Source organism: Urocitellus parryii, chromosome 7, assembly GCF_045843805.1.
Source record: "Urocitellus parryii isolate mUroPar1 chromosome 7, mUroPar1.hap1, whole genome shotgun sequence".
Classification (NCBI taxonomy): domain Eukaryota; kingdom Metazoa; phylum Chordata; class Mammalia; order Rodentia; family Sciuridae; genus Urocitellus; species Urocitellus parryii.
Window position 1 is genome coordinate 179,164,031 of NC_135537.1, and position 27,339 is coordinate 179,191,369.

A 27,339-nucleotide genomic window follows, 5' to 3' on the forward strand; every position below is an offset into this window, starting at 1 on the left:
GCGCGCTCACACTGACTACGGGGAGAAGGCCCTGGGCCCCGGGAGAAGCATGTAGGTGGTCCCTACAGCAGGGAGGGGGAGGAGGCCAGGGCCCGAGCCTCAGAGAAACAGGTGTCCTGGGCGTCCCTAACCCCTGACCAAGAACACAGGCCTGAGAAATGAGGGTCTCCCTCCCGGGGAGCTCACCTTTGCCGAACGTCACAGAGTCACCTTGACAGGTGGAGTGGGCCCCGGGCCCAGTGACCCCAATGCTCCGCAGGCAGGGGCCCAGCCCCTTGTGACCCCAATGCTCCGCGGGCATAGCCCCTTGTTGTCAGTGCCCAGAGGGTGGCAGGTGCACAGGCCTGCTGGGCTGGGGTCAGTGCAGCACCTGGTCCAGCTCGTACTTCTCACAGAAGCGGCTGGTGAAGGGGAAGCAGGTGAGGTGCTCGATCCAGGGCCAGTTGATGGGGTAGATGTAGAGCCAGAGCACCAGGGAGGCGAAGAGGCCGGCGAAGACCAGCAGCGAGACCAGGATGAGCGCCCGCTTGCGGTACTTGTCGCTGGTGCCGAAGGTGATGTAGGGCAGGAAGGCAAAGGCCAGCAGCATGCCGCTGAGGAAGCCGAAGATGTGGGCGATGTTGTCGATCCAGGGCAGGAGGCCGCAGACGAACAGGAAGAGCACAATGGCCGACAGGTTGAGGAAGGCCTTCCAGGGCCGCTCCAGCAGCTGCCAGCTCTGGAAGAGCTCCACGAAGAGGCAGGCGAGGAGGCCGAACTGTGACCCAGCCGGACCCACCTGGGGCAGGGAGCAGGACAGTCACCCTGGTGCCAGGCAGGGAGCGCAGCCCTGGGACCCACCTCCCAGGCAGGGGCACGGCTGGAGCTGATGGGCCACTTTCACCTTTTAGCAAACACTGGGCGCTTACTGTGTTCCTGCCAGGTGTGGACCTGTGCAGTGAGCCCGACAAGCCTGCACACAGTGGGGAGGGACAGGCCATGGGGAGGTGACAGAAGAGTGAACAGTCAGGCCTGAGAGATCAAGAGGCTGCCAGGTCTGCAGGCCAAGAGCAGCCACCGTGGAGATCTCCAACGGCTCGGTCTGGGGGTCCTCCGAACACCAGCCAGCAGGAGGGTAGAAGGGAAATGAATCGGAGAAGAGGGAGCGGGTGGAGGACGGCAGCTCAGGAAGGCCTTTCTGGAGGCGACAGCTGAGCAGGGAGGGGCTGGGGTACCTGGTGACTCAAGGGTATCACAGTTCCCTCTCCTGGATTAAGGGACCGTCAATAAGCCCCCAGCTTAGCTGTCCATCTGCTGTTGAGCCTGGCACAGGAGGAACCCTGTGTCCCTCCAGCAGATCCCAGGTGGGTGGGGCAGAGAGCAGCAGGGCTGGCTGCCACATGCCACAGAGCTTTGGGCTCTAGAAAGGGACCTTATCCCACCCTCCCTGTCCTTGTCCTCCGAGCCCCCACCTCTGCCCGGTACGGGAGGAAGATGGCGCTGGCGAGGTTGCCCGTGATGCCGCTGAGGATGAAGATGATGGAGATGCGGTGCCAGCCAGCCAGCTTCTCCAGGTCCCGCAGGATGGTCATTTGGAAGATCACAGACACGAGGCAGTGCACCACCCTGGGGGCGGGGACACACCAGGCATCAGCATTCCACGTCGGCCACAGCTGCCTTACGCTTCAGGAGCAGTGGCTCCGACAGGCTGGGCTGGCTGTGCCCTGGCTCCCGAGCCCTTTCCCTGGGGGGCAGGCGGGTGGCCCTCACAGAGGTCGTGGTTGGGACGGGCAGGAACCTCTTACCCAGCGTGTAGGAACAGAGACAGCCAGAGCCTGTAGAACTGATCTGGGACCTCAGGGTTGAGGAAGGGCAGCAGCCCGCACACCTTGTCCAAGCAGTGCACCTGGGGTGGGGGCGCATGAGGGTCAGGCTGAGTCTGAGGCCCCCGTACAGGAAGGAGCACGTGAGCCCAGCCCTTGTTCCCAGTCCAGGGCCTCCCTGCAAAGCCTCACTCCACCTGGGAACAGAGTGTTGCCTCTTCATGAAAATAGCCGTGCATGAACTCACAGTACTCGCGAGTAGTGATCTCACAGCTGTGGGGACAGGAAGAAAAGAGCAGGATATCAGGATATCTGGGGTTCCTGCAGGACCCCAGCGCTGGCCACAGCAGGCAGGGAGTGGGGACTCAGCCCTGGAGCATCTCCCCTTCCTCCAGGCAGGCGGCTCACCTGCCCTTGGTGCCGATGCAGCAGGGGCGGCCCTTGATCTGGCAGTCTATGTGCGGGAAGCCCGTGTGGTTGCTCCTGGCCTGCTCAGTGCAGATCTGCAAAGCAGGACCAACAGGGTGCGGGCTGAGCGACAGGCGCCCACCCCAGCCCTTCCCAGACCCCCTGCTGCCCAGCGATGCTCACTGGCCACAAGGTGATGTCATCAGGCCAGATGTGGGCACCACTGGAGGCTGGCTCCTCACAGGTCCTGGAAGCAGAGGCCAGATTGGGCAGGATGAGGGGCTGGGGAACCAGGCAGGTCCACTAACCAGCGTCCCAGCAGGAAGCTCAGACAGCCTAGCTGTGGGCCTCTCTGGACCTGTGGGTGGTTCCAGGCTGTACCTGGGGTCCTGGTGGCATACGGCTCCTGACGTCCGGTTCTGGTCCAGATCAGACTTGTCCATGGGGGGCCCAGTATCATCCTGCCACTTGACAAAAGTGGCCAAAGTCTCCTGGAGGGTGGAGATCTGGTCATGATGCTGCCAAGGTCACCCCATTGGTGTGCACAGGGAACCTTCCAGAACAGGGGCTTTTCCATTTCCCCAGGGCTCAGGCACACCTCCCAGACCCCACCCCTGCCAACCCTCCTGAGATCTGGCTTCGCCTCTCAGGCTGGGGTGCCTCTGTGCTGGCAGAGTGCTTGCGGGGTACAGGACTGGTGAGGGTGGAGGAGAGGAAGGATGGAATGCGGTCACTGCCCCAGGCCAGGGTGAGCAGAGTGGTACAGAACCACAGTGGGGCTGGCAGGGGTCAGAGGGCTGTCCCACCGAGCAGTCCTTCCTCTGGGTCTGGATGCAGCCCGAATGGTCGTTCTGGACACAGCAGCCCGAGTCCCGCTCCAGGTCTCGCTCCCGCAGCACCAGCTGCTCAATCTGCCGGTCCTTCCGGATGCAGGGCGAGAACTTGGCTCCCAGGTGAATCAGGTCAATCTGTAGGTGGAGAAGGGCGGCTGGTGACATGGGCCCCAGAAGAGGGGCCTGTCACTGCACCACCACCCCGTTCAGAGTCTCCCCTGATGAGGGGCCCACGAGGTGGGTGAGCACCTGGGGGTGGCAGGACACAGGGCTTCCTACTCAGATGGCCCCACCCCAGCCTGGACTCACCGAGCTGGGCCCGACCCAGAAGTTCTCCTGCTGGATGTATTTCACGCTCTCGTACACACCTTTGTTCCTCAGCACCTGTTGTAGAAGCGCAGGGTGGGGGGTCCTCAGAAGAGCAAGAGCTCCGGGCTGGCAGGAAGGGTGAGGAGTGGGACAGTGTCCCCAGGGTCCAGCCTCTGGGAAGGGGCCAAGCTCTGGTGAGCCTGAGCACCTCCTGCCTGGGCCGGCATCTTCTGGAAGGACAGATTTGGTGCCCGCTGCGCTGAAGCCTCAGGAAAGCTGGGACCCCAGGGAGGAGCCCGACTCACCAGCTGGGTGGTGACGTGTTGGGCAAAGCCCACGGGCGCAATGCCGTAGGTGCAAATCACCAGCAGCGTGATGATGATGTGGACGAAGGTCAGCCAGTAGGTGAAGTAGGGCCTGTGGGCAGAGGCCAGGTCAACCCAGCCAGCCCACACTCTGCCTGGGCAGGGCCACCACTGGGCTCTCCTGGGCTCTCCACTTGATTCACCAGTTCACCTATTCACCCTTCCCAAAGCAGCTTGTAAGATCCATTTCCACCTTAAAACTTTTGATGGCATCCCACTGCCTTTGGGATGACAGCCAAATCAGCCCACTGCTGACTATGACGCCCTGTCCTGCCGGCCCACCTCTCCTTTCTACACCCCTCTTACAGCTCCAGGAACACGCCCTGATCTCAGCACTCCCAGGGCCTTTGCACATGACCTTTATGCTACCTGGGAGGATCTTCCCATTTGTCTTTACTGTCTTCATGCTGACAGCAGTCCTCCCCACCAGCTGTCCACCTCGACTCTCTGTCTTTCTCCAGGACACTCACATACCTGTCATGGCTTGGTTTTTGTAACTTGGAGTCCAATGTCTATCAGGTCACATTGTCAATCACACACTAAGAGAATCACCTTCCCCAGACTCTGGCTTCCCTCAGGATCTCTGTGCCTGGCCACCTCTGGCTGCCTCACTCTCAGCTCCAGCTGCTTCTAGCCCCCTAGATTGACCCCAGGGGTCCTCCACCACCAAGCCACACTCCAGCCCTTTTTAGTTTTGTTTTGAGACAGGGTCTCACTAAGTTGCTTAGGGCTTTGCTAAGTTGCTGAGGCTGGCTTTGAACTTGCAATTCTCCTGCCTTGGCCTCCAAGCTGCTGGGATTAAAGGTATGCACCACCATGCTTAGCTTGGCTCCAGCTTCCAACAGTTCCCCGACCCATCCTTCCCTCCCTGCATGCTCCTCTTGGGGGTTCTGTTCTGGGGCCTCAATGAACACTTGTCGACGGACAGCCATCCGGAACTGGGCTGAGGATGCAGGCCCAGGAAGCAGGAGATGGAGAAGAGGCAGCAAGCGCCGAAGGCCTCCCCGGCTGCATGCATGCTCCCTAAGCACAGTGCATCTCCACGCTGGTCACACCCCCGGCCCCAGGATGCCACAAAGCACTTGCTGAATGAATAGGGATGTGCTTGGGGAAGGGGAACCTCCATCCCTCTCCCCTTGCCCGTTGCCCACACCCGACTCTCGCTGCAGGTGGGGTCTCACCGGTGGCTGTCGAAGCTCTCCAGCTGCCGCTGCACGGTGCTGCTGATACTGCGGCGATAGCTGCGGTTGAGCCAGGTGCCCACCACGCCCAGGCCGTAGTGCCGCTTCTTCCGGTCAAAGGCAAAGTGCTTCACTGTGGAGGCGATGCGCTTACCGCGCCTGGTGGCTGTGACTGGGGCTCGGCCACACTCCTTCCTGGTGAGGATGGTGGCTCTCAGCCTGAATCCCCACACCCCCATTCCCCACTAGGGGCTTCCAAGGGGCCAGGGCAGGGCACGGGAGTGCCCCAAGCTGGGCTGGGGGAGGGACTCACAGAGGGATCTGCACCCCATCGGGGGTGACGGGGGAGGCCGACTGTGGGATTCCTCGGAAGTAGCTGGCAGAGAGTGGGGGGGACTCAAACACGTCATCGGGCATGGAGCTCATTTCTTCCTGGGGTGGGTGGCACAAAAAGACAGTGTAAGTAGTTACTGTCCCTACTACCATCCCCCCACATGCCAATTCCAGGGCAGAACAAGGCTGGACAGACAGGCTCTTCAGGATGGCAGAGGAAGCCACGTGCCTGTCAGTCCTAACAGGGACTTTCCCAGTGGGCCCCGTCACCACCCAGGTCCCTGCTTGGCCCAACAGAAAGTGGGGCCCAACAGCCAGCTCCATGCAGGGCCCGCTCCATTACACCAATGGCCCCAGGGGCCTCTGACTCTTTCAGGGGCTCCAGGCAGGACATGCCAAGGCCAAGGTCACTTCTCCCAGCTCCCAGGCTATCCCATCCCCTGTCCCTGAGGGCCTGGACCCCATGCTTGCCTTACTAAAAAAGGAGGAGTCGAAGGTGTCTGCCCCATCGACTGCGTCTTCCTCCATGAAGCTGGGGTAGGCAAAGCTGCGTTTGATCACACGGCACCGCTGTCCAGTGGCATCCAGCACCGAGCGCCCCTGGGCATGTAGCAGAGGCCTGGGCATCAGGACCAGAGCCCAGTCACCTGGATCTCCAGCCCCCAAGGGATTGCCAAGTTATACTCTTGGGCACAGCCCCTTGGGAGGGGGATCTTGCCCAAAGCATCTGACAGTGGCTCCAAGAGTGGAAGGCAGGACGGGGCACCAGCCACCTCCAGCCCTGAACACATCACTCTCTCCCCGGTGCGGACTTAGCTCCTCTCTGGCAATCCTGCCCTCAGCACCCTATACCCTCACTCCTGCATCACACTGCTGTGCCCCAAAGTACCCGTGGTCTCCCTCCTGCCTCCGGGCCTTGGCAAGGCCACTCCCTGGCTGAGAAGGCTGCTCCCTCCCTCCCTTCCCTGATGTTCCCCTACCGTTCTGGGACCAGCCCAAGGCCTTTCTTGACACCAGCCCCCCCTGAGTCTACCACCCTGATGGTGACATCTCCCTCACCCGGCACCCCCCAATGCCCAGCACATCTCGGGGGCTCAGTCAACACAGGCGGGTGAGTGGCGCGTACACTTTCTACTTCCTCACTCTACAAGCGGGCACAGAATCCCACTCCCAAAACTAGGGGAGCAGAGAGGGGCTCGCATGGAAGTGGGGCCTGAAGGACCCAGCTTGGCTCTGGGCTTCGGGGTCCTCCTCTGCCCAAGAGGCCCAGTGCACCCACTGCCCTTGCAGAGGAGCCACACACCTGGCGAGCTCTGGACATCTCTGGGTGGGGAGAGGGCAGTGGAGAGACGCAGCCTGCAGGAGGCCTCACCTTGAGGAGGGCTGCAGCAGCCTGGAAGCCCATGTGGGCCACAGACACCCTCTTGCGGCGGGGCAGGTGGGAGTGGCCAGAGCGCACGCTGGTGAAGGAGGTGAGGGACAGGACTCCCGGGGTCAGTGGTGGGTGGGGTGCGTGGGGCCGATCCACCTCATCTGGGTGGCGGAAGGCCCGGCCCCGGGCCAGCGGGTCCACGATCTGGAAGGGATGGAAGGTGAGCAGAGCTGACCCAGCTACTGGGGAAAGCCGTCCAGCTGCCCCTCGGCCATCCGCTCACCTTGGGCATCTTGCAGGGTTTTGGTGACTCGGTGCCCTGGAAGGATGGCACCTCCTGGCTGGGCAGCTCCAGGTCCCTCTGGCATGAGGCCTTGAGCCGGCCGTAGCGCACGCTGCAGTGGTGCAGGCTGCGGCGCTGCCAGTGCTGCCGCTTGCCCTCCCAGTCGCCACTGACCCCGAACCACTGGGCTGTGCCCCTGCAGGAGCAGCAGGGTGTGGTTGGTGCACACACACTCGGAGCACAGGAGCGTGTGTGCAGAGTGAGGGTGACAGTGCACGTTGGTACAGGGAGGTGACGGGGAGGGGCCGACAGCATGTGTGTACCCGTGGGCCTGACTTGTATCCTTGTGCTTCACGGGAGGGGGTCAGCCCTCCCTGAGCCCCTGGCTGAAATCTGGCCCCCAGGGGTGGAGCAGGGGCTTCGACAGGAGGAACAGGGCAGAGGTCCTCCCAGCTCCCGGAACCATCTCAGCCTCAGTGAGTTTTCCTGAGGCACATATCTCTGGCTCTCAGTTTTGCCATCTAGACCATGACATGAGATTCTCACGTCCCACCTCTGCAGGGAGCCTGCCGACTCCTCTGGAGAGGGGCTGCAAGAGCCAGGCCCAGCCAACTCGGGGGCCCAGAACCTACAGCCGGCTGAGGTGGCCACGTGGGGCAGGGGTGCTCACTTGCGGATGCTCTGGGACAGGGAGGCCTGGCGGCGGAAGCCAGGGCGCTTCTCCGTGCTGTCCTGCCATCGTCCCCGGGGCTCCTGAAGGCTGACGCTCTTCAAGTAGGCTGGGTTCTTGGGCCTCTGTGGGATGGAAGGGAGGACAGGTGGTGACATGTGTGGCCTCAATTACAGGCTGGCTTCTGTGCAAGCCCAGCCCCCTCCACAGCCTGGCTGCTCTTGTGCTGAGTTTATTCATTGACTTATTTATCTTTTGCAGCACTGAACCGGGATCTCGTGCAGGCTGGACAAGGGCTCTACCACAACTCCAACGCTTCATTCCAGACTTAACTTTTTTTTTCTTCTTTTCTTTTCTTTTCTTGCATTGCTGGGGATCAGGCACCCAGGGCTTCATACGTGCTAGGCAAGAACTCTACCACAGCCCCAACCTTTCAGATTTAAAATCATCATTTTCTAATGTTTTCCAGGGAACCAGAGCATGCACTCCCGGTCCAGAGCCTTCCCATACCCAGGATGGTCTTCCCCCTTTCATGTGTTCTACAGAGCTCTTGGGGTGAGCAGGCGGAGTTAACATAGCTCCCCTTTATGTTCCAGGCTGTGTGGGAGCCCACGCTGTTTGGGGCCATCTCTCAATGAGCTCTTTATGTGGCAAGAGTCCACATGCAGTGTTGATCCATGTCCACCCTTTGCAGGATCCAGGGCTGCAGAGGTGGGCTGCCGGAGCCGCAGGACTGGGCTCGCTCAGCCCTTCACCGCCCTCAGAAGAGGCACTGAGAGCCTGGGCGGGAGCACTCAGTGTGCCGGCTTGCCAACAAGGCTCCCCGTTCCCCAGTGCCCTCGGAGATGGCACTGCCGATCTCAGGGCCCCGCTCCTTAGATATTTTATGATCCAGGAAGGAGGGAGGCTGTGGCTCAGGAAGGAGGACCCTCTGGGGTCCTCGAGCAACAGTCCAAAAGGTGTCACATGGGCACACCTGTTGCCCACGGCAGGGCAGTGAGCCCCCGGCCGTGCCCTCACCTCAGGCAGCATGCTGTCCTGCTCGCCGGGGGCCTGGGCCTCAGGCGGTGGGATGGTAATGGACAGGTTGGGTGGCTTCCGGCTCTGCAGGCGGCTACCAGACGCAGAGGAGAGATCCCCTCCATTCTTGTCAGCGGAGGCCATGGTGGGCAGGTGGCTAGAACTGAGACAGAGAGAGGGTGTGGGCACGTGGACACAGGCAGCAGAACCCCAGAGGTGTTAGGACCCTGGCATCAGGGAGGCAGCCTAGGTCCAGAACCAACCTGCCCCACGTTGGCTGTACCGAAGCCTGGACCCCAGCCAGACTGCACCTAGGCTGGGTGTGGTGTGGTGAGAAGGTCTATTTCTGACCTTCATTTGCATTCTACCTGGGTGGGGGTCAGGAGGTCCCCAACTTTCTACCTCATTCTATTTCTGGTCTCTCTGCTTTCAGCAAAACCAAACCAGGAAAGGAGCATGACAAGAAGGCATTGCAAGCTGCAGTGAGGCAGCTTCCTGGCCAGAGGGCTCTGCCTTCGTCTCTGGGACAGGGCTCAGGGGAGGACACAGAGAAGGCTCCAGGACCATCTGGTGCACTGAGCCACCAATAGGGTGCTCACAGCTGTGCTGGGCAGGAGACTGCGGTGGCAAGTGGGGGGACGTGGAGGACACAGGTGCTTCTGGGAGGAAGGGTCCCTGCGAGGCACTGCAGGAAGTGGTGGTTAGCATAGTCCCCAGAGGGAAGAGAAACCCACCATGCTGGGCACCCTGTCCCCCAGGGCTGTCCAGCTCCTTTTTCAAAGAGAACTGAAAGCCAAAGTAGTGGTTCATGCCTCTAATCCCAGCTACCTGGAGGCCGAGGCAGGAGGATCACTTGAGCCCAGCAGTTTGAGGCCAGCCTGGGTGACAAAGGGAAACCCTGTCTCTTAAAAAAAAAAAAAAAAAGATAACTGAAACTGCCACCTGTTTGGATTTTTTTCTTTTCACAATGGTGAGATATTTTAATAAAAGTGATACCTGCTCTCTAAGAAATAAGACGCAGAACTCTGAAGCCCGGTTCTCCAGGCCTCATCCCTCTGTGGGAAGCAGCACGGAGTTGGAAACCTCACACCTCCTGATCCCTAGCATGGACGTGTGTCCCCATCAGTTCATACAGAGGACCCACCTGCTTTGACGACAGCCACAAGCCCATGGAGTGGAACGTGCTAGGGTTGACTTACATCCCAGTGGGCGGTCACTTAGGGTGTTTTGTTGTCTATTGTCACGACACCCTGCCCTCTGCCATGCGCTTGCTCAAGCACCGCAAGGCAAAGTTCTAGAAGCGGGCGGCTGGACCATGGCAAGAGCACCTCGAATTTTAGTGGACCTTGCTGATGCTCTGCCCCCGACATGGAAGAGTCACTGGAGCCACTTGACACCCAAGTCCTCACCCGTACCCCAGGGAGACTACAGGTCCTCCCTTGGGAAGCACTCACAGATCCACAGGAGAGTGCATGACAAGCACTGTGGCCCCATGTCCCCACCACACCAGGGAGGCGGGGATGCTCCAGCAGGGCTGTCCACAGAGCCCAAAGGTGGCAGCCACTCAAATACCCGTCGATGGACAGATGGATAAGCAAGCTGGGGCAGATCGTGCCATCCCTGATCCTGAATATAACTCAGCCACAGGAAGGCCTGAAGTTCCGAAGCAGCCTATAACCTTGATGTCATCCACCTGCTGTGGGACCCCATCCATGCAAAGGCAAAAAAACGGGGTCTCTATAGACAGAAGTAGACTAGGGCCTGCTTATGTCTGGATCTGGGGATGAGGGTGGTGGGCTACATAAGAGGTGTCCAATGATGAGTTGGCTAAGACGATTCCTGTTAGACCTCCAAAGGTAAATAGAAAAACAAATCCTAGGGCTCAGCTCACCGTATCGCAGGGGATCATTTGAGGCTCCCTCCACATAGAGTGGCCAGGCGGCTGAAGACTTGTGTTGGAATTGCAGTACTCACAGCTGCTGATGTGAAATGGGCTTGACTATCAACGTCTATTCCTGTGTCAAGATGTGGTGAGCTCAGACCCCATAAGCCCTAAGCAACAGATGGATATCATAGCTCATACTATTCCTGTATAACCAAAGCCTTCTTTTTTTAAAAAAAAAAATATATATATTTTTTAGTTTTAGGTGGCCACAATCTTTATTTTATTTTTATGTGGTGCTTAAAATCGAACCCAGTGCCTCACGAATGCTAGGTGAGCACGCTACCACTTGAGCCACATCCCCAGTCCCGAAAGGGTTCTTTTTTTACCTGAATAATAAGTAACAGTGTGTGAAATAATGTCAAATCCAGGTAAAATAAGAATATATAGGGCTGGAGATGTGGCTCAGCGGTAGCGCGCTCGCCTGGCACGCGTGCGGCCCGGGTTCGATCCTCAGCACCACATACGAACAAAGATGTTGTGTCCGCCGAGAACTAAAAAATAAATATTAAAAAAAAAAAAAAGAATATATACTTGTGGGTGTATAATGAACCAGGAAAAAAAATGTTGATAGAGGATGGGATCTCCACCTCCAGCTGGGTCTAAGAAAGTTGTGCTGAGGCTTCGGCAGGCAGGGAGTGTGGTCATACAGGCTGCGAGCACAGAAGTGAGAGCCGTAATAACACTGCTGTGAGATAGAGCAGGGGCTTTACATTAATCACAGTGGTGACGAGATTAACGGCTCCCAGCACAGACACACCTGTTAAACGCAGTGAAAAAGTAGTTAGGTCTACGGAAGCTCCAGCTTGTGTTAGGTTTCCAGCCAAGAGAGGATAAACTAGTCAGCTCCTGCCTCAATTATAAATGAGGAAAGTCATCGTAGAAATGATGGAGGCCAAAGCTTATGTTATTTATTCAAGGGAGTTCCATACCAAGGGCTCCAATTATTAGAGGGAGTAGTCAGTTTCTGAATCCTCCACGTATGGTTGCTGTAACTATAAAGAGACTTATCACCAGTGTATGGCAGTAATAATGACATTGTGGATCGACTATCTCCCAGCAGGGCTCCAGGTCGGCCTCACTCAGCTTGAATATAGGCTCAGGCAGGGAACAGGAGATATAATGTTCCCATGTCTTTGTGATTTGTTGAGAATGATCAGCAATTGGTGGATGGAAGGAGGTGGTAAGATGGCTGAGCAAGCATTAGACTGTAAATCTGGGGACAAAGCTGGGCACAGCAGCCCACGCCTGTAATCCCAGCAGCTCAGGAGGCTGAGGCAGGAGAATCATGAGTTCAAAGGCAGCCTCAGCAAAAGTGAGGTGCTAAGCAACTCAGTGAGACCCTGTCTCTAAATAAAATACAAAACAGGGCAGGGGATGTGGCTCAGTGATGCAGTACCCAAGCTCAATCACCGGTACCCCCACAAAATCTAAAGACAGAGGTGGAACCCTCTTTCTACCAAGTTCTGAGATGAATTATCAGACTGAATTGCAAATTCAAAATAGCCGCTTCAACCCTGCTAGGGCTTCTCCTGCCTTTTTTCCCCTACATGGAGGGAGAAGTAGATTGAAGCCAGTTGATTAGGGAATTTAGCTGATAACTTTTTTTTTTTTTTTTTACACCCAGGGGTGCTCAACTACTAAGCTGCATCCCAGCCCTTTTTAAAAAAATATTTTATTTAGAGACAGGGTCTTGCTAAGTTCTTCAGGGGCTAGCTAAGTTACTGAGGCTGGCTTTGAACTCATAATCCTCATGCCTCAGCCTCCTGAGCTGCTGGGATTACAGGTATGTGTCACCTTGCATGAATAGCTGTTAACTAAATTTTTGTGGGTTTAAATCCCATCAATCTAGGATATAAATTATTTGTAAGGCTTTAGCTTAATTGAAGTGGTTGATTTGCATTCAACTGATGTAGGAGAGAATGTAAGGAATTAAATATTGGTGTTATTTGCTCAGGGCTTTGAAGGCTATGGTCTACTTAACCCAAATTCCTAGTTTAAAGTTGATAGTGTCAGTGTTAATGGTAAGGAAAGAGTGGATGATAAAGTTATTAGGATTGGTAAAAGAGGAGCTAGTTTTGTTTTTTCAAATTGTCATTTCATCTTTGTGTTGTTGGATGTTGGGAATAGTATTAGTGATATTGAGTAAACAAGTCACAGAGAAATACAAGCTTAATCCTGCTACAATGGCTATGGATGTTGGAGTAATAATGCTGTTGTTTATAACTCGTTCTCTGATAATCATTCACTTGGGGACAAATCTAGTTAGTTGAGGGAAGACCTCCTAGGGACAAAAGTGTCGTAAGTACTGTTGAAGTTAACACTGGGAATAAATTGTTTTTAAAAAGAAATTAACAGTGGGGTTTTATTTCATGTGTTAGATGTGACAGTGTGGTAGGGTTTTTTTAGTTGAAGTTACATAATATATTAATTTGAGTAAGATGTAAACTGTTGATTGACAGTTGTTAGTGTGGAATTATAGGCGATGATTATTAGATTCCACCTATGAGGGAGAGATGGTTGGGTTATGAGAGCCTTCACCCAATCAATGAATCAATCCCTATGATGGATTAACTGGGTGGTGGTTGGAGGCAGGTGAGGTGGGCACTGCGGGCGTGACTTTGAGGTATACATTTTGTATCTGATCTGTACCGTCTTGGGGCTTCCTGATCATCATGTGAGCCGCTTCCCTCTGTCACACTCTTCTGCCATGATGTTCTGCCTTGAACCCTGAAGAATGGTCTATGGGCTGAGATGGGTCTGCTGTCTATGGACTGAGACCTCTGAAACCATGAGCCCCCAAATAAACTCCTCCTCCTCCACCGTTGTTCTTGTTGGGTCATACGGTCCCAGCAGTGAAAACCTAACTAAAACCGGGGGCCATCGGCACGCCGGCTAGGGTTTTCCATAGCTGAGTTTGATTCCGTGCTCCTCAGCCTCCAAACGTAATCAATACAGATGCCACTGTTATTGTTAGCGAGAGGTGAACTGATGGTGCTATTTAAACCATTACTGAGATCGGTGCAACCTTCTGTCGTGTTAAAAGAATATAACATGATGTAAGTGGAATAACTTGAGTGACTTCGGGGACTCAGAAGTGAAACGGGGCGAGTCCTATTGTTATTGATGTTTCTTTGTGTTTTGATGTTTTTATTAATAATTTATTGAGGTGAATCCCACATATCATAAAATCAGCCATTTTAAAGAGCGAGCCTCAGTAGGAGGGTTGAGAGCTGATTAGAAATACTGGCTGAAGTGCATTGTCTTGAGTTTGTAAAACGAATAGCGACAGCCATCATTAGGATTCTTCACGCCGCTGTTTGAATGAAAACCTTCAGAAGCAGCTGTGTGGATGGTGGGTTGGCCTCACTGATCGGGGTGGGAATAACCACTGACATACTTTGTTCTTGTCCGACTCAGACTGTGGTGATGGTCCCACATCTCTGATTGCACCCAAGGCCACCGAATGGCCTGCCTGAGGTGGTGAACTGGATGCTGCGTGAACTATACCTCAGCAAAGCCACAGTGACGCCACCTCGGGCAGGTGCACCACACAGGGTGCTGGTGCTCCTCATAAGCTGACGGACAGTTCTGCCCCCTTGGCCACCACATGCTGAGAGGGGCCCTGGCTGGCCGCCCAGCAGCCCCTTGACCACCCGCAGCCCCTGAGAGTGCCCACAGCTCTGTGAACTGACCCCAGTCCACTGCGGCCTCCTGCCCTTTCCACCTGTGCTGCCAGAAGCCTGCAGGCCCCACAGAACACATTTGTTAAAAAACAACCGAATGGGCAAGGCGGCCAGCACTTGGCCCCGACCACCTGGCCCGGCCCACCTGACCCCCCGGCTTCTACCTTCAGATCTGGGCTGGGCCCTCGGCTTTCTGCAGCTCACTGGAAGGTTCCTAGAGCATGTTCCTGCCCGCTCCTCGCTGTACAGAGGCACAGGGGTGAAGCCTCCGCTCTGTGCACAGGTGGACAGACGGCCCAGGTGAAGCAGGGCAGCTTTCTCTGTACTCTCGGCCTGAAAGAAAGGCAGGAGGTTGGAGGGTCACGCCTTCCTCAGGGTCCTTCATCTTCCTGACCTCAGTCTCCCCACTCATAAAGTGGGACCGATCCCACCTGCTCCCCAGGGAAGGATGGACGGAGATGTGCAGGAAGGGCCCCTGGGGGCTGAGCTGGGGCTCAGCGAGTGTACCTCCTACCGCCTACAGAGGGCGCTGGCTGGAACCCCTTGCTGCAGTCAGAAGGTCCCTGTTCTTTATTGTTTCAGTTTTAAGAGAAACATTTAACTCAAGTCCAGGGAGTGGTGGCTGCCTCCTGGTTCGGCGTTCTCTTCCATTAGAGTCAGCCAGATATTCAAGGCAGCACAGAAACCACAGGGAGGTGCTGTGTGGTTTTTATTAATAATTGATTGAGATAAAATCCACATAAAATAAAACTAACCATTTTAAAGGGAGCAGCATGGTGGCATTCCTGTGGCTTCTAGGAAGTCCTGCACAGGGCTTATGCTATGTTGTTCTATGGCACCGGCAGGCCCTTGCTCAGCCCTTTACCGGCATTGTTCCTCTTTGTTCTTAAAACACCCTTTGAGATACACATTATCACTGCTTCCATTTTGTAGTTAGGGAATGGCGGTTCAGAGAGGTTCACTAACTTGCCCAATCTCACACAGCCAGGAAAGGGTGCAGCTGGAACTCAAGACATTGGGCTCCAGGACGGAGGTCTCCTTAAGGGACAGGGACCCTTCTTCCCTATAGTTGGTGTACACTTGGGGCTGCAAGACCCCTCTGGAGGAGCCAGAGCATTCTGGTGTTTTTCAAAGCCTTGGCCTGGGACCGCCCAGCAGAGTCCGAGGGGTGACTGGGCTGGGGTAGAGCCACACCCCTCCGAGTCTATTGGCATGGCCTCTTTGTGCTTTGCATATGGTGCCAGCCCTTGGTCACCAGAGCCCCCAGTCACAGGCGAGGAGGATGTCCTCCTGGGCCCCTGAGCAGAGCTGGAGGCCAGTGCCTCTCCACTTCTCTAAGCAGGACACCAGCCTCTGCTTCAGCAGAAGTCTTGACCTCACACCCCTCTGAGATCAGAGGCAGACAACCCAAGGGGCTGGGCAGGCCGGCTCTGAGGAGGCTGGGCAGCCACATGAGGAAGCTGCTTGGGGACAGCTCCAAGGCAACAGTGTCACTTGGGGCCTCCGCTAGGAAAGATTCCGCTTGGCATCCTGTGGGACCAGGGTGCAAAGAGCGGGCATCTGGTGGACACTGCCCGGGGAAACTGGCACCAAGGGAGGGGGGCAGGCAGAGGATGGCGGGGGTGGGAGGAGGCCACCAAGTCCAGCTCAGCTGCCGTCTCCAGGCAGGCAGGAGCCTCCCCTCCCAGAGTCAGAGTTCAGGCCTGCCCACAGCCACCAGACAGATGCTGGCCCCCTGCGGCTCCCCAGGCGCGGGCTTCCACTCCTCTGAGGCCCTGCACTGGACACACCAGGACCCACCTGTCGGCCTGGCCATCTCACACTGTTCCCTTCAGGAAAGCCACCTCCTCCAGGAAGCCTGCCCTGTCACCCCCCCTCACAGCATCCCACAGACCTGCCCAGGTGTCAGTATTCCCCACCCAAGTCAGGGCAGCACAGTGCCCTGCACCCAGCTGGCCACCATCAATGGAGATGGGGGTCTGGTGGGAGCCTGCATGGCTGTGGGTGGTCAGTCCACACAGTCCCTGTTCGGAAACCATCTCCCCATCTTGCAGCCAGCTCAGGAAGCAGCCCCCTCTAGAGAGTTCCTGAGTGACACCCACAAGCCCCTGCCCCTCTGCTGACTGCAGGGTCTGAAGAAGCCTGCAGTGGACCCCACCTCCTGCTCCACGGCTGACTGCAGGCCCTCCTTTTGGCTCTGAGGAACTGATCAGCCAGCTGGGACCCCCCCGACCCATGACACCCTCTGTGCTACTGGCCTATGTGCTGACCTCCTGGTGGGAAGGGCAGATATAACCTCAGACTGTGGACAGGGGAGCCTGGACCAGCTCCAGGATAATCCTGGGGGCACCAAAGAGAAGCAGTCTGCCCCCAGGAGGGGCAGGTGGGCGACACCCTCCTTCCACACCAGCACAGGGCGGCACAAGGTCCTGGGTGATGGTCCATAAGCAGCTCCATCCTGTGCCTCCTTCTGTTAACAGTGTTTGTGGTGTGTGTGTGTGGGGGGGGGGGGGTTGGACAAGGTCATGGCCAGCTTGACTGCCTGCAGGAAGCCCATACTCTGTTTCCTGCACCACCCAGGGCCTCTCCACCATGCAGCAGAAGGCCTGCCCAAGACCACTTGCTCCCCACCTGCACAGAAGTGAGTGGACTAGGAGCCCAGCTCCTTCCTCAGGGACCTGGGAGGGAAGGCAGATGCCCGGGGCAGGGGTGGGCCTTGTCAGACCCACTCTGGGCTCCTGCGTGACTCACTTACAGGGCAGACGGCAGAGTCCAGGCATAAGAGCCCTGGAGCCGTGGGGCCTGCCACTTATCTCCCGCCCCCAAAAGTGCTTGCTCACTGCAGAGGAAATTGTGACATCCTGGGACCAGGCTTCCTCCTGCCTGCAGTTGCATCCGCTGCTCTCTCTAAGACCCCTGGGTCAGCCTCACAGCTGGCCTGTGGCTGGGAGGTCTGAAAGCACTAGCCATGGCCACCTGCCCAAGCTGGATCTTGGCCTGGATTCTGGGGAGGGCCTTGAGCCTGAGCTTCCGAGGAGCTGGGAAACACCCAAGTGTCCTGGGTAGAGAGACCAGGGCTGAGGGTTGGTCAGACTCCATTTCCTCTTCCCTCAGGATGGTGGCCAGTGTGGGGAGGGCAGGGGCAGGTGGGCCAGATCCAGAGGAAAAGTGAAGCGTGGCGTTCAGACCCCTGCGGTCCCCACAGGTGGAGGCCTCTGTGGCCAGGGGTCAGCACCGCTCTCCAGGGAGCCTTCCAGATAGCACCGCCCAGTCAGCAGCAGCGGGGATCAGGCACACACAGAAATGCAGACTCAGAAACCTCTGCCACTGCCGCCCAGAGAATCCGGTTTCCCCACAAGGGTGGGGCTGGGCACTCCCAACCAAGCCCCGGCCAATGTCAGCTAGGCCATCCCCAGGAAGGCCCCAGAAAACACTACTTGGTGGCCCGCCCAGGCAGGGGGCTAGAGGGACCTGCTTCTTGGCCAACTCCATGAGAGCTGGCCCCCCGTCCCCTCCCAGCTTACCCCGGGTACAGTGTCACCTGTGTCCAAGAGTCCCCCTCCCTTTCTCCACCTGTTGGCCACCTACACCCCCACACTGGCAGCTGTTGGGGGCTCCTGTGTTTCCCCTGGTGGTGGATGGATTCCCCACACCCTGGGCTCTGCCCTGTTTCCTGCACCACCCAGGCCTCTCCACCAGGCGGCAGAAGGCCTGCCCAAGACCACTTGCCCCCAACTTGCACAGAAGTGAGTGGCCTAGGAGCCCAGCTCCTTCCTCAGCCAGGGCAGGGAGTAGCAGCCACAGCCCATCAGGCAGACACCAGCCTGATGCAAGGGCTGAACCTTGTGTGGCCAGGAATGGGGACAGAAGGGAGGGGGAGGCACTTGGACCAGGAGTGAGCTGCTCCGACCCGTCCACTGGACATGACCAGGAAGCACAGGGGCCCTCCCGTGGGGATGGGGCACGAGTCACCTGAACAAAGGAAGTGAAGAAACCACAACCTGGCCCAGAAGCCACTTCCAGCTCTGGAGCCGTGGGTGAGTCCTCTGGGTCCCAAAGAACAGGAGGCTCGGAGGGAGGGGGCGGCAGAGGCTGAATCACAGGATGCCCCCAGGGCCGGGGCTGAGGACACTCTGGTCTCCCGGGCTTCCCTGACCACAGAAACCAAAACCCCCGCCCTCCCGTGGCCCTACTGGGAACTGGGGCATTTTTAGAAAGCTGCAGAGAGGAAGCTGGGCCCCCACGGCTGTGCAAGCCCCGGCAAAGCCCCAGGTTCTGCTGACCTCAGGGAGTTGTCTGGCCCCTCCCCTCCAAAGGCCAAGGGACAGCTCATGGGAGAACTGTCACCCCTGTCTCCTTGCACTTGCCCCCCAGCTGACCCTGCCTAGTGGTGTCGCCCCCAGGCTGGCCTCCTGGTCCCAGCAACAGCAGAATGGAGTCCAGGGCAGGAGAGTAAAAAGACTGGCCCGGGGTCTGGGGCCAGGACTTGGCCACAGAGATGCAAAGAGGCAGAGCCGCCCACAGGCCGTGGAGGGCGGCTGTGAAGGGCAGCGGGCGGGGCAGGGGCGCGGGAGGGAAAGCCGGGGGCTGGCGGCCCAGACACAAAGTCAGCGCAAGCCGCGGGTAGGTGAGGTTCACCCCACAGACACCCACTGAAAGAACCTGAAACGGCCTGTGGGTTGACACCCTCCAGAGAGCCTACACGAAGCCGGCCCTTCCCCAGAAAGCCCCCGGTTCCTTCTTCCTTCCCTCTTCCAGGACTTGACCTCAACTCAGTTCAGAAGAACTGAAGGGGCAGGTGCAGGGGCTGGCGAGCTGCGGGCTTCTCTGGGCTCTTCCACACCAGATACAGGGCCTGGGCTCCCCTTGACCCAGTTAGATTGGCCTGGGCTTCGCTGCCTACCACACCACACACCCGGGAAGTGGGTGCTAGGCTCCAGGGAGCCACCAGTGCAGGGTGTGGGGGTGAGCCTGTGTGTGCAGTGCAGGGGCTGGGAGAAAGCCCTGTCCTCACCAGGCAGCCCGATGCTCTCGGTTCCATCCACCTGGCCCTTCTCAGGACCACTCACCAGCAGGTCTGGTAGAGACGGAGATGCCTTCCTCCTCCACTGAGTCCCCATCCAGGAAGTGGGCTGAGCTGGGGGTGCCTGAGCCTTGCATCCTCAAAGCCCAAAATATAGCAGTTGCTGGTGATATCTGGGGCAGGTGCCAGAGGAAGTAGGAATGTGACCAGGCCTCCCCACTCGGCACCCCCAGAGGTCCTTCTGGAAATCTCTGGACTCTAGATGTTGCTGGTGGAGGTGGGCCAAGTAGACGGCAGCTGAGCAGGAATGTAGATGCCCTGGACAGAATCTGTGACAGTGCCCTTCCAGACACCAGGCAAACAGCAGCAGTTCCAGAGTCTGGGGGGTGGACTGAAGTTTTGGAGGGCAATGGAAAGGGACTGAGTGTGTGGCCTGGGATGCTCACCCCGCAGCCTGGCCTCCTCTGGGGAGACCTCAGTTCTGCTGCCCCTCCTTGGGGGCCCAGACACCAGGACATGGAAGAGCTCCAGGACCCAGAGCATACTGGGTGCCACACAGGTTGGCGTGAGCTGTGTTTTGCTACAGTCTTGAAGGTTTGCTTCTCTTGGAACAGGGGCCATGGGAGTTAGGTTCCCACGGAGCCTCAGAAGCAGCACAGGTCCGCATCACCCCCCACACAGCTGGGCTCGGTCCTGTACTTACAAGTTCAGAGTCCACCCAGCTTCCACCTGCCTCTTCCTGGGTCTGGCTCTTGACAGTGGCTGAGGAGATAGGGCCCAGCCCCAACCCCTGTGTGATTTTAAGCCACTTAAGGACTCTGAGCCTGTTTTTATGCGTATGATGCTAAGTAGCCTGCCGGTGGTCTGAGATCTAGGTGGCTTTTATCACCATTAACCACAGCTCACCCCAGGAGCATGCTCAGCTGAGGGACAAAGTCTCACCCTGTCTCACAGAGAGGTAAAGCACCCTGCCAAGTATCGCTCAGCCAGAAACTGACCCTGCTGACTGGGTGTGAGCACCCAGAACTCCAGGGCGCTGCAGGCTCCCCAGGCCCCTCCCCTGGACAGGAGAGGATGCTGCGCAGCCTCACTCTGGAGGCCCAGTTATACTCCTGTCCATGTGGAGCCCCTCGGCAGAGAGGGAATATGCCAGGCAGACACTTTTCGGCTTGTAAACAGTCATTAAGGAGCTAATAAACCTGATTACCCAGAACCCTGCCCCCGGGCGCCCCTCTTCCCTGGAAGAAGCTGGCCCCCGCCCCAGGGGCTATCAGGGCTCAGAGGCACCTGGATGCACTAGGCTGTGCCCACACAAGATGGGCTTCTAGAAACACCTGCCCATCACCCCCCCACACACACTACTGTGGGGCAATGTAGGGTTCTCTCGTTGAGGAATGAGGGGGACCTGGGTCCAGAGACAGGGCTCAAACCCGGCCTGGTCACCTCACTGTAGGGAGATGTTGGGCACATATCCACTGCTGAGCCTGCCCCACCGTGGAGGGAGCCAGCAAAGGTGACAGACCTGAGTGTACAGTACCTGGCACACAATCAGTGGCCAACTGCTGACTTCTGTCCTTCCTGCTAGGCTCTGCCACCACTGCTGACACGGCCTCTGACTCTGAGCCAGGGCCTCAGAGGTAAGGGACTCTACCTGACCGATGGGGAAGCTGAGGCTCAGAGGGGCGCAGTCACCTGGTCAAAGTCCTACAGTCAGGGAGTGGCAGGCTGCAGCCTAGCGAGGGTCCTGTATTGACCCCCATGTTCTGTGGCGCCTGCACCTGGGGAGCCCAAGGGGCACAAGGACACACCTGGGGGCAGTGCAGAGTAGTGTGGGTGCAAAGGCTGTTGGCTCAGGAGCCCCTGCAGCCCTCCAGGCAAAAGTGACAACATCTGAGCTTGGGCGGCACTTCTCAGTTATCAAAGGGCCTTTACAAACATTATCATTTAATTGAGGCTGAGCCCTCATTATGCTCCCTGACTGATAAGGTCCCAGGGGCTGGGGCTGGGTTCCCCACCCTTCTCTTCCAGGCCTCCTGGTTGCCACACAGAGGCAAAGACTCAGGGAGGCCCACCAAGGGAGAAAAAGGTACCCCTTGCTAGGGACCAGGGGCAAGAAGCCCGCCCTGCACCACCTGTGTGATGCTGCGGGTACAGGGACGCACCACCTTTGGGAGGCAGAGGCCTGGCAGTGTACCCCACTCCTGCCCAGGAGCCTCCGCCAGGGGGGAGCCCAGCTGAGGGCATCGCCTCTGTGACCCCCCAGGCCATCAGGGGCACACAGACTGGCAGACAGAAAGACCTCTGGTGGGGGCAAGGGGATGGCAGGTCAGGCCCAGATGGAAACCCATCCCTCATTTCCCATGGCCCCAAAGGCACCGAGGTCCCCTGCCCCAGACCCAGCTATTTCTACAGAACGCTAACGGTGTGGCCACTCTGGGTGAGTGCTGGCCTTTGCCATGCTAGGTCTGCCAGGTTTGGCTGCCATGCAACAGAGGCCAAGACCATCCCCACACGGCCACATGCTGGCTGAAGGCTCTCCGTGGGTCCCACTGCACAGCGGGAGAAACCCAGGCCGACTGGTCAAGTGACTCCCACCCTCCCGAGCACACTCCAGTAGACCACTGAGCCTGGAAGTCCCCAGACCTTCTCTCTTGGGCCCCCGGGCTTGTCATCACCCACTCCATGACTGATCAGTGGCTCTGTGGGGGCCTTCTGCACTACCCACCTGGCTCAGACCACTCTCCTAGAGGGCCCAGGGCAGCACTGTGGCTGAAACTTCCACCCAGAGCCTTCTGAACCACACAACTCTGGTGTATGGGACTCTGGGTAAACCTACTGAAGGTGGCTCCCCGAACCTCCCAGGAGGTGAGAAGGAAAGCTGAGCCTTCTCTACCCGCCGACTCCCGGCCAGGCCAGGGTGACTTGAGGGGCAGTCGGGGAAGCCCCTGTGCTTGCTCTTCCCAGCGGTGGGGCAGGCAGCAGCTCTTCCTGTGAGGACACCTGTCCCGGCCTGGCAGTGTCCCCTTACCAGCCAGGGAGCTACTCAAGGTCAGCTGTGCTCAGCAGGCACTGATGTCCCGCCCCTCCTCCCCCAGCCTGGCCAGACTGGATAGGAAAGGAAACCGGGAGTCACTTCCGACAGCAGAGGGCATGAGCTCACTCTGGAAATCCCCTGGGGCAGTGGGGCAACACCTCGCCGGCTCCAGAGTGTGTGGCCCACAGACCCTAGGGGATGGGCAGGGGGGACAAGCACATACCTACCCCACACAGGGGTCGGGAAGGGCAGGCCCAAAGGGAAGCCCAGGTGGCTAGTGCAGGTGGCTGGAACCAATGCCCTGACCTCTTCCTGCTCTCAACTGGTATCTGTCTGGGGCAGAGTTGATACAAGTAGGACAGGATCCTGGCAGAGGCCACAGGAAAAACACTGTCACAGAGCTCAGAGCAGAACTGGGACCCCAGGGCCATCCAGTGCCTTCGTAGTGTGACTTATTCCTCCTCTTACAGGAACAAAAGTCTCCTCTCTGGGCTCGAGAAAGAGAGGGTGTGTGTGTATCTTTGAGAGACAGACAGACACCAGGTGCAGCAGTGGCTCAGGAATGAGCCAGCCAGGTGGCAGTTCCTGGGTGGTCTATTCCCCAGGCTCTGGGGGAAGGCCTGGGGTCAACCACTTTGTACAGGTCTGGGTGCTCAGTCTCGGGCCTCCAGAGGCACATGCCGTGGGGGACGCTATCACTGCTTTCTGTTCATCTGAAAAGGTGGGAGTCTCACTTCAGTCTCTTACAGAAAGGAGACCAAAACCAACCAGAAACCTCCACTCTCTTGTTCCACCAGGGTCCCCAGGCGAGTCAGCTGGTACAGAAGTTGGCAGGATGGAGGCAATGGGAAGGATTGTGGGCTGGCCTGAGCTCCTGCACAGGGATATGGCTGCCTCATCTGATCCTGTTTCACTCCTCCTCTTTCCCAGGAAGCTGGGAATACATCACGAGTCCCACTCAACAGACTGGAGTTGGGGCCGGGTGGGCCAGAGTTCTGATGTCCTCCATCTCTCACCACTGCTCAGTCGATGCTGCGGGCAGGGTGCCTCCTCCACCAGCAGCTGAGTCTGCCTGGCCCCTCAAACAACCTAGGGTTCCCACCACAGGGGAATTTTTATTTTCTTGAGACAGAGTCTTGCTAAGTGACTCAGGTAGTTCTCGAATTCATGATTCCCCTGTCTCAGCCTCCTGAGTAGCTGGGATTCCTGGTGTGCACCACTGTACCTGGCTACTGCAGGAGGGAAGTCTGGGGAGACAACAAAAGTTAGGAGCCCTGTCATTCCTTGAACGTTACTCTCCTGGTGTGAATCGCTGGAGGAGTTAGGTGTGTGTTCAAAGAGAAAATTCCAGCAGGTCACCTCGCATGGCAACCATTACGTAGTTTTGGGAAGATCTATGGGAACAGAGCTCACTCTGCCCCTCCTCCATCCCCAGAGACATTTGAGCTCAAGAGCTGCCCTGGCTCACCCTCCGTGGGAGGCTGCCCTGGGGTGAAGCACTCCAGGCCCAGGCTCTGAGAGGGCCCCTGTTTTCAGGCCTCCTCCACAACACCCAGAACTGCTCCCTGTGGGTCCCCTGATGAGCAGGGAAAAGGCAGACTCTGGCACCAAAGCAGGACACTTCTTAGAGGAATAACTGCCCTCCTACCCCTTACTTCTCATTTACACTAATCCCAAGTTCCTTCCCTAACCACTGGGGAAATTGAGGTAGGGAGAAGAAATCCATAAGTATCTGGATGGACCAGGTGCTACAGCAGAGTTTCCCAGCCTCCGCACAGGGCTGACTCCTTGGGCGGGACAATTCTTTGTTATGGGGCTGTCCTTCCTGTGCCTCCTAGGATGTTTAGCAGAATCCCTAGCCCTTACCCACTGCATGCCAGGGATAATGTCACTCACTCCCCTCCAGAGTGTGTGACAACCACAGTATCTCCAGACACCGCCAAATATCCCTGGAAGGCAAAGTGCCCCCTTCAGCTGAGAAGTAATTGCTCTAAAACAAGCTTCACTCCCACTCCCGCCCCACAGGGAGGCTCAAAAATGTAACAAGGACGCTGGGTTCGTTATGTTACTACCAAATGTCGCACACACTGGGGTCCTATCTAGCCATTTGGGAAACAGCAGCCACTCCACACGTGGGGGCCAATTCCTCAGACACACTCACCGCCTCCTGCTCTCAGAGCGCCAACGGGAGAGCTTTCTCCTTTAGTTCTTCATAGCGTTGGGCAGGGATTGAGACCTGGATTTCCTCCCTAACCTCTAACCCAATGCCCTGCAGAAACATCAGATGGGGCTCAACAAGTAAAAGGCAAGCCGAGGGCCTACCTTCCCAAGCCCCTCATTCCAGAACCAGCTGGCGGTGGGAGCCCGGCCCGTTCCCCACCTGTTTCCACCTAAGCGCGGGTCCTCGCACAAACATGGACCCCGGGCCTCGGGATCGATGCTCACCCGCGAAACCCGGGAGAGGAGAGGAGAGTCTGAATTGCAGGCACTTCTGGGTCCCAGGCGGGGCTGCGCGGTCCCCGTCGCGGGCAGTCCCCTTCCTCCTGGGGCACTTAAACTTCTGACCAATCGACGTGCCCCACACCCGGTGAGGGGGACCCAGGACCCGGTACTTAGGCGTCCGGAGCCCAAGGTCTAGCGGCCCCGCCGGCTCCTCCTCCGAGTGCAGCCCCAGCCTCCGGGAGGCCCACGTGGCCTCCGGCGCCCTGCAGGACGGACACCCCACCGCACAGCCGCGCACCGCCGCCCAAGGCGGATCCGGCCCGACCCCGCCACCCTCGGGCGCCTGCGTCCCGCCCCGCCACTCACCCCGCGCTCACCTCCCGCGGCCCCACGTCCCGGGACGCAGCTCCGATCCGAGCCGGCGAGCGGCTGGGCGGTGGCCCTCTGGGGCGGGGCGTCGGCGCTCCGCCTCTTCCCTACCTGCGGCCGGGGGCGGGGCCGGGCTGCGGGGCGGGGCTCCGGAGGGGCGGGGTCTCACGCGCAGCGCCCGCCCCCTCCGGCTCGCCGGTCTTATAGCTCTGCCCAACCTGGCCAGAGCCTAGCTCTCCCTGGAGGGCTTCTCTTCACTGCGCCATCCTCGCCTCTCCCCGGACCAAGCGCGTAACTTAGGTCTGAACTGCCATCATCACTCAAGCCCCCTCCTCCAGAACAGCCATGCAATCTTCCTTCCTCTCCCTCCAGCGCCCTCGTCCTCCGGCCAAGTGAGCCTGTTCCCTTGGACCTTTGGGTTCAGGAGCTTCTGTCCGCCTGCACCTTGAAACACATTTGGAACAGCTCCTCCAAATCCTGCAGCTCCCTCTCTGATCCCCGGGCCACCGTGGCTCTGCTCTATGGCAGCGGGGGTCCCCCTCGGGCTCCTTCCTAGGCTGAGGCTGGGTCTTACATTCTCTCTCTCTTGGCACTAGGACTGCAGCCGGCAGCCTGATGACAAGGTGCGGAGGGTTTGCTACTGGGAGGAAGCCAATGATGGGTGGCTCCATACTGGCTGTGGAGTCACTGGGGGCTTCCTAGCAATGTTCCATGGGGGCAGACCGAGTAAAATCAAAACCCACTTTGGGGGCTGGGGATGTAGCTCAGTTGGTAGAGTGCTTGCCTTGCATGCACAAGGCCCTGGGTTCGATCCCCAGCACCACCACCACACACACACACACACACACACACACACACACACACACAAATACTCTTTGCCTGTGGCTCCAGGACAGAACCTTCTTGACCTCAGGCAACCTACAGCTACAGCCTAGGCACAGGCTGGTGCTGAGGCTGGTGCTGAGGCTGGTGCTGAGGCTGGTGCTGAGGCTGGTGCTGAGGCTGGAGGCTGTGCTGCAGAGTCCACCTTCCCCGCAGTGAGTGGCCTCAGCCCAAACCCTAGTCTCTCTGGCCTGTTCTTAATTTTCCAAGTAATAATAATATCTGCCAGCTTTCTCACATGGTTGATGTGTTAATACCATAAGAAGCACCCATAAAACCGTGTGGGCTTAGGGAGTATCATCAGGCAGTGGGGGGGGGGTCAAACCCCAGCCCTACCAATTACCACCTGTGTGGCCTTGGACAAATCCCTCAACCTCCCTGGGCTTCCTCCTCTCTCCTCTGTAATGGGGTGGTGATGGTACTAATAGGCTCTATCTTCAGGCCTTTTTTTTCTTCTTCTTACTCACGGCCCTATGCCACCCCACTCCATCTCACCCCATCCCATCCTAACCCTAAGTGCTGGGGATTGAAGCCAGGAGTGCTCTATCACTGAGCTGTATCGCCAACGCTTTTTCATTTTTTATTTTGAGACAGGGTATTGCCAAGTTGTCCAGGCTCGCCTCAAGTCTGAGATCCTCCTCAGCATCCAAGGACCTGAGATTACAGGCCTCTGCCATCCTGCCCAGCTCCCGGTTGGCTTTTGTAAGAAGCCTCTGGAGGGGCATGTGGCATGTGCTCATAACTAGCAGCTGCTGTTATTATTATTGTCAGTCTTATCCCTGGAAGAGTCAACCTCCCCTCCATGGTGAACCAAAGTCCTTTGCCACACATCCTTATCTCTAGGTGCACTGGGCCCAGAGAAGCTGCACTCTGATACCTTGTCTACCCCTTGGATCCTGAAGCCCCTAGCTCTGCTGTACCCTTGGGGTTGGGACACTGCATTGCTCCTGTCTGCCTCCAGATGCCCATCCTTTAGGGATCTACCCCCAGTGCCTGGTGCTAGGGCCAACTTTAGTGGCACCTCCTCCCCTCTATCAAGGACCCACCAGCTCCTACGCAGGCAGGAGAAAGTGGGAGGAGTGCCACCAGCCACATTCAGCCCCTTGGTCCAGGCCTGTCTGGCCTGGTGGCTCCTTATCCCTTCACCAGACTGCAAGGCCTAGTCTCTTCCTTTAGACTAGATGAACACAACTTGGTGGGGACAGGTTGAAAGGGAAGCTGGGACCCATACTCCAAGGTCCTACCCTTTTCCCTCTGTAGATCTGGCTCAGCCAAGAGGAGCAGGCTTGGAAGAAAGACTCAGGCCTGGAGAGATGCTGTGGTGCTGGTCTCAAGCCAAGACCCTGGCCCCTCAGAGGGCTCTGGAGCTCCCCTTCTCTCCTACC

The 27,339-nt window shown here is 57.9% G+C and overlaps 1 protein-coding gene and 1 non-coding gene across 3 annotated transcripts; one reads left to right on the top strand and one right to left on the bottom strand.

Annotated features, from left to right (window-relative positions):
- Window positions 1-279: 279 nt before the first annotated feature.
- On the bottom strand, window positions 280-25,139 carry Rhbdf2 (rhomboid 5 homolog 2). Of its 2 annotated transcripts, none has more exons than XM_077800514.1 (19): window positions 25,081-25,139; window positions 14,369-14,537; window positions 8,577-8,739; window positions 7,557-7,681; window positions 6,887-7,082; window positions 6,604-6,807; window positions 5,703-5,831; window positions 5,212-5,330; window positions 4,899-5,093; window positions 3,658-3,769; window positions 3,353-3,427; window positions 3,017-3,178; window positions 2,592-2,701; window positions 2,394-2,457; window positions 2,211-2,305; window positions 2,000-2,075; window positions 1,785-1,885; window positions 1,452-1,605; window positions 280-778 (listed from the first exon to the last, which is right to left on the bottom strand). In XM_077800514.1, the coding sequence occupies exons 3-19, from the start codon at window positions 8,718-8,720 to the stop codon at window positions 359-361; spliced, it is 2,481 nt and encodes an 826-aa protein (XP_077656640.1). In that variant the 5' UTR covers window positions 8,721-8,739; window positions 14,369-14,537; window positions 25,081-25,139; the 3' UTR covers window positions 280-358. The 2 variants fall into 2 exon arrangements, with proteins under 2 accessions (XP_077656640.1, XP_077656641.1); XM_077800515.1 differs by lacking the exon at window positions 25,081-25,139 and adding an exon at window positions 24,707-24,961.
- Window positions 25,140-25,825: 686 nt separating this feature from the next.
- Trnaa-ugc (transfer RNA alanine (anticodon UGC)) lies at window positions 25,826-25,898 on the top strand. Its single transcript has one exon. It is a non-coding gene; the product is annotated as a tRNA-Ala (tRNA).
- Window positions 25,899-27,339: the final 1,441 nt, after the last annotated feature.

Excerpts from the sequence above, each read along its gene's own strand:
- Rhbdf2 (XM_077800514.1), bottom strand. The coding sequence starts at position 8,720 with ATGGCCTCCGCTGACAAGAATGGAGGGGATCTCTCCTCTGCGTCTGGT. Across the intron at positions 2,702-3,016 it reads CCCAGAGGAAGGACTGCTCG|GAGACTTTGGCCACTTTTGT; the intron begins GTGGGACAGCCC and ends TCCACCCTCCAG. Across the intron at positions 2,076-2,210 it reads TGCATCGGCACCAAGGGCAG|CTGTGAGATCACTACTCGCG; the intron begins GTGAGCCGCCTG and ends CTGTCCCCACAG.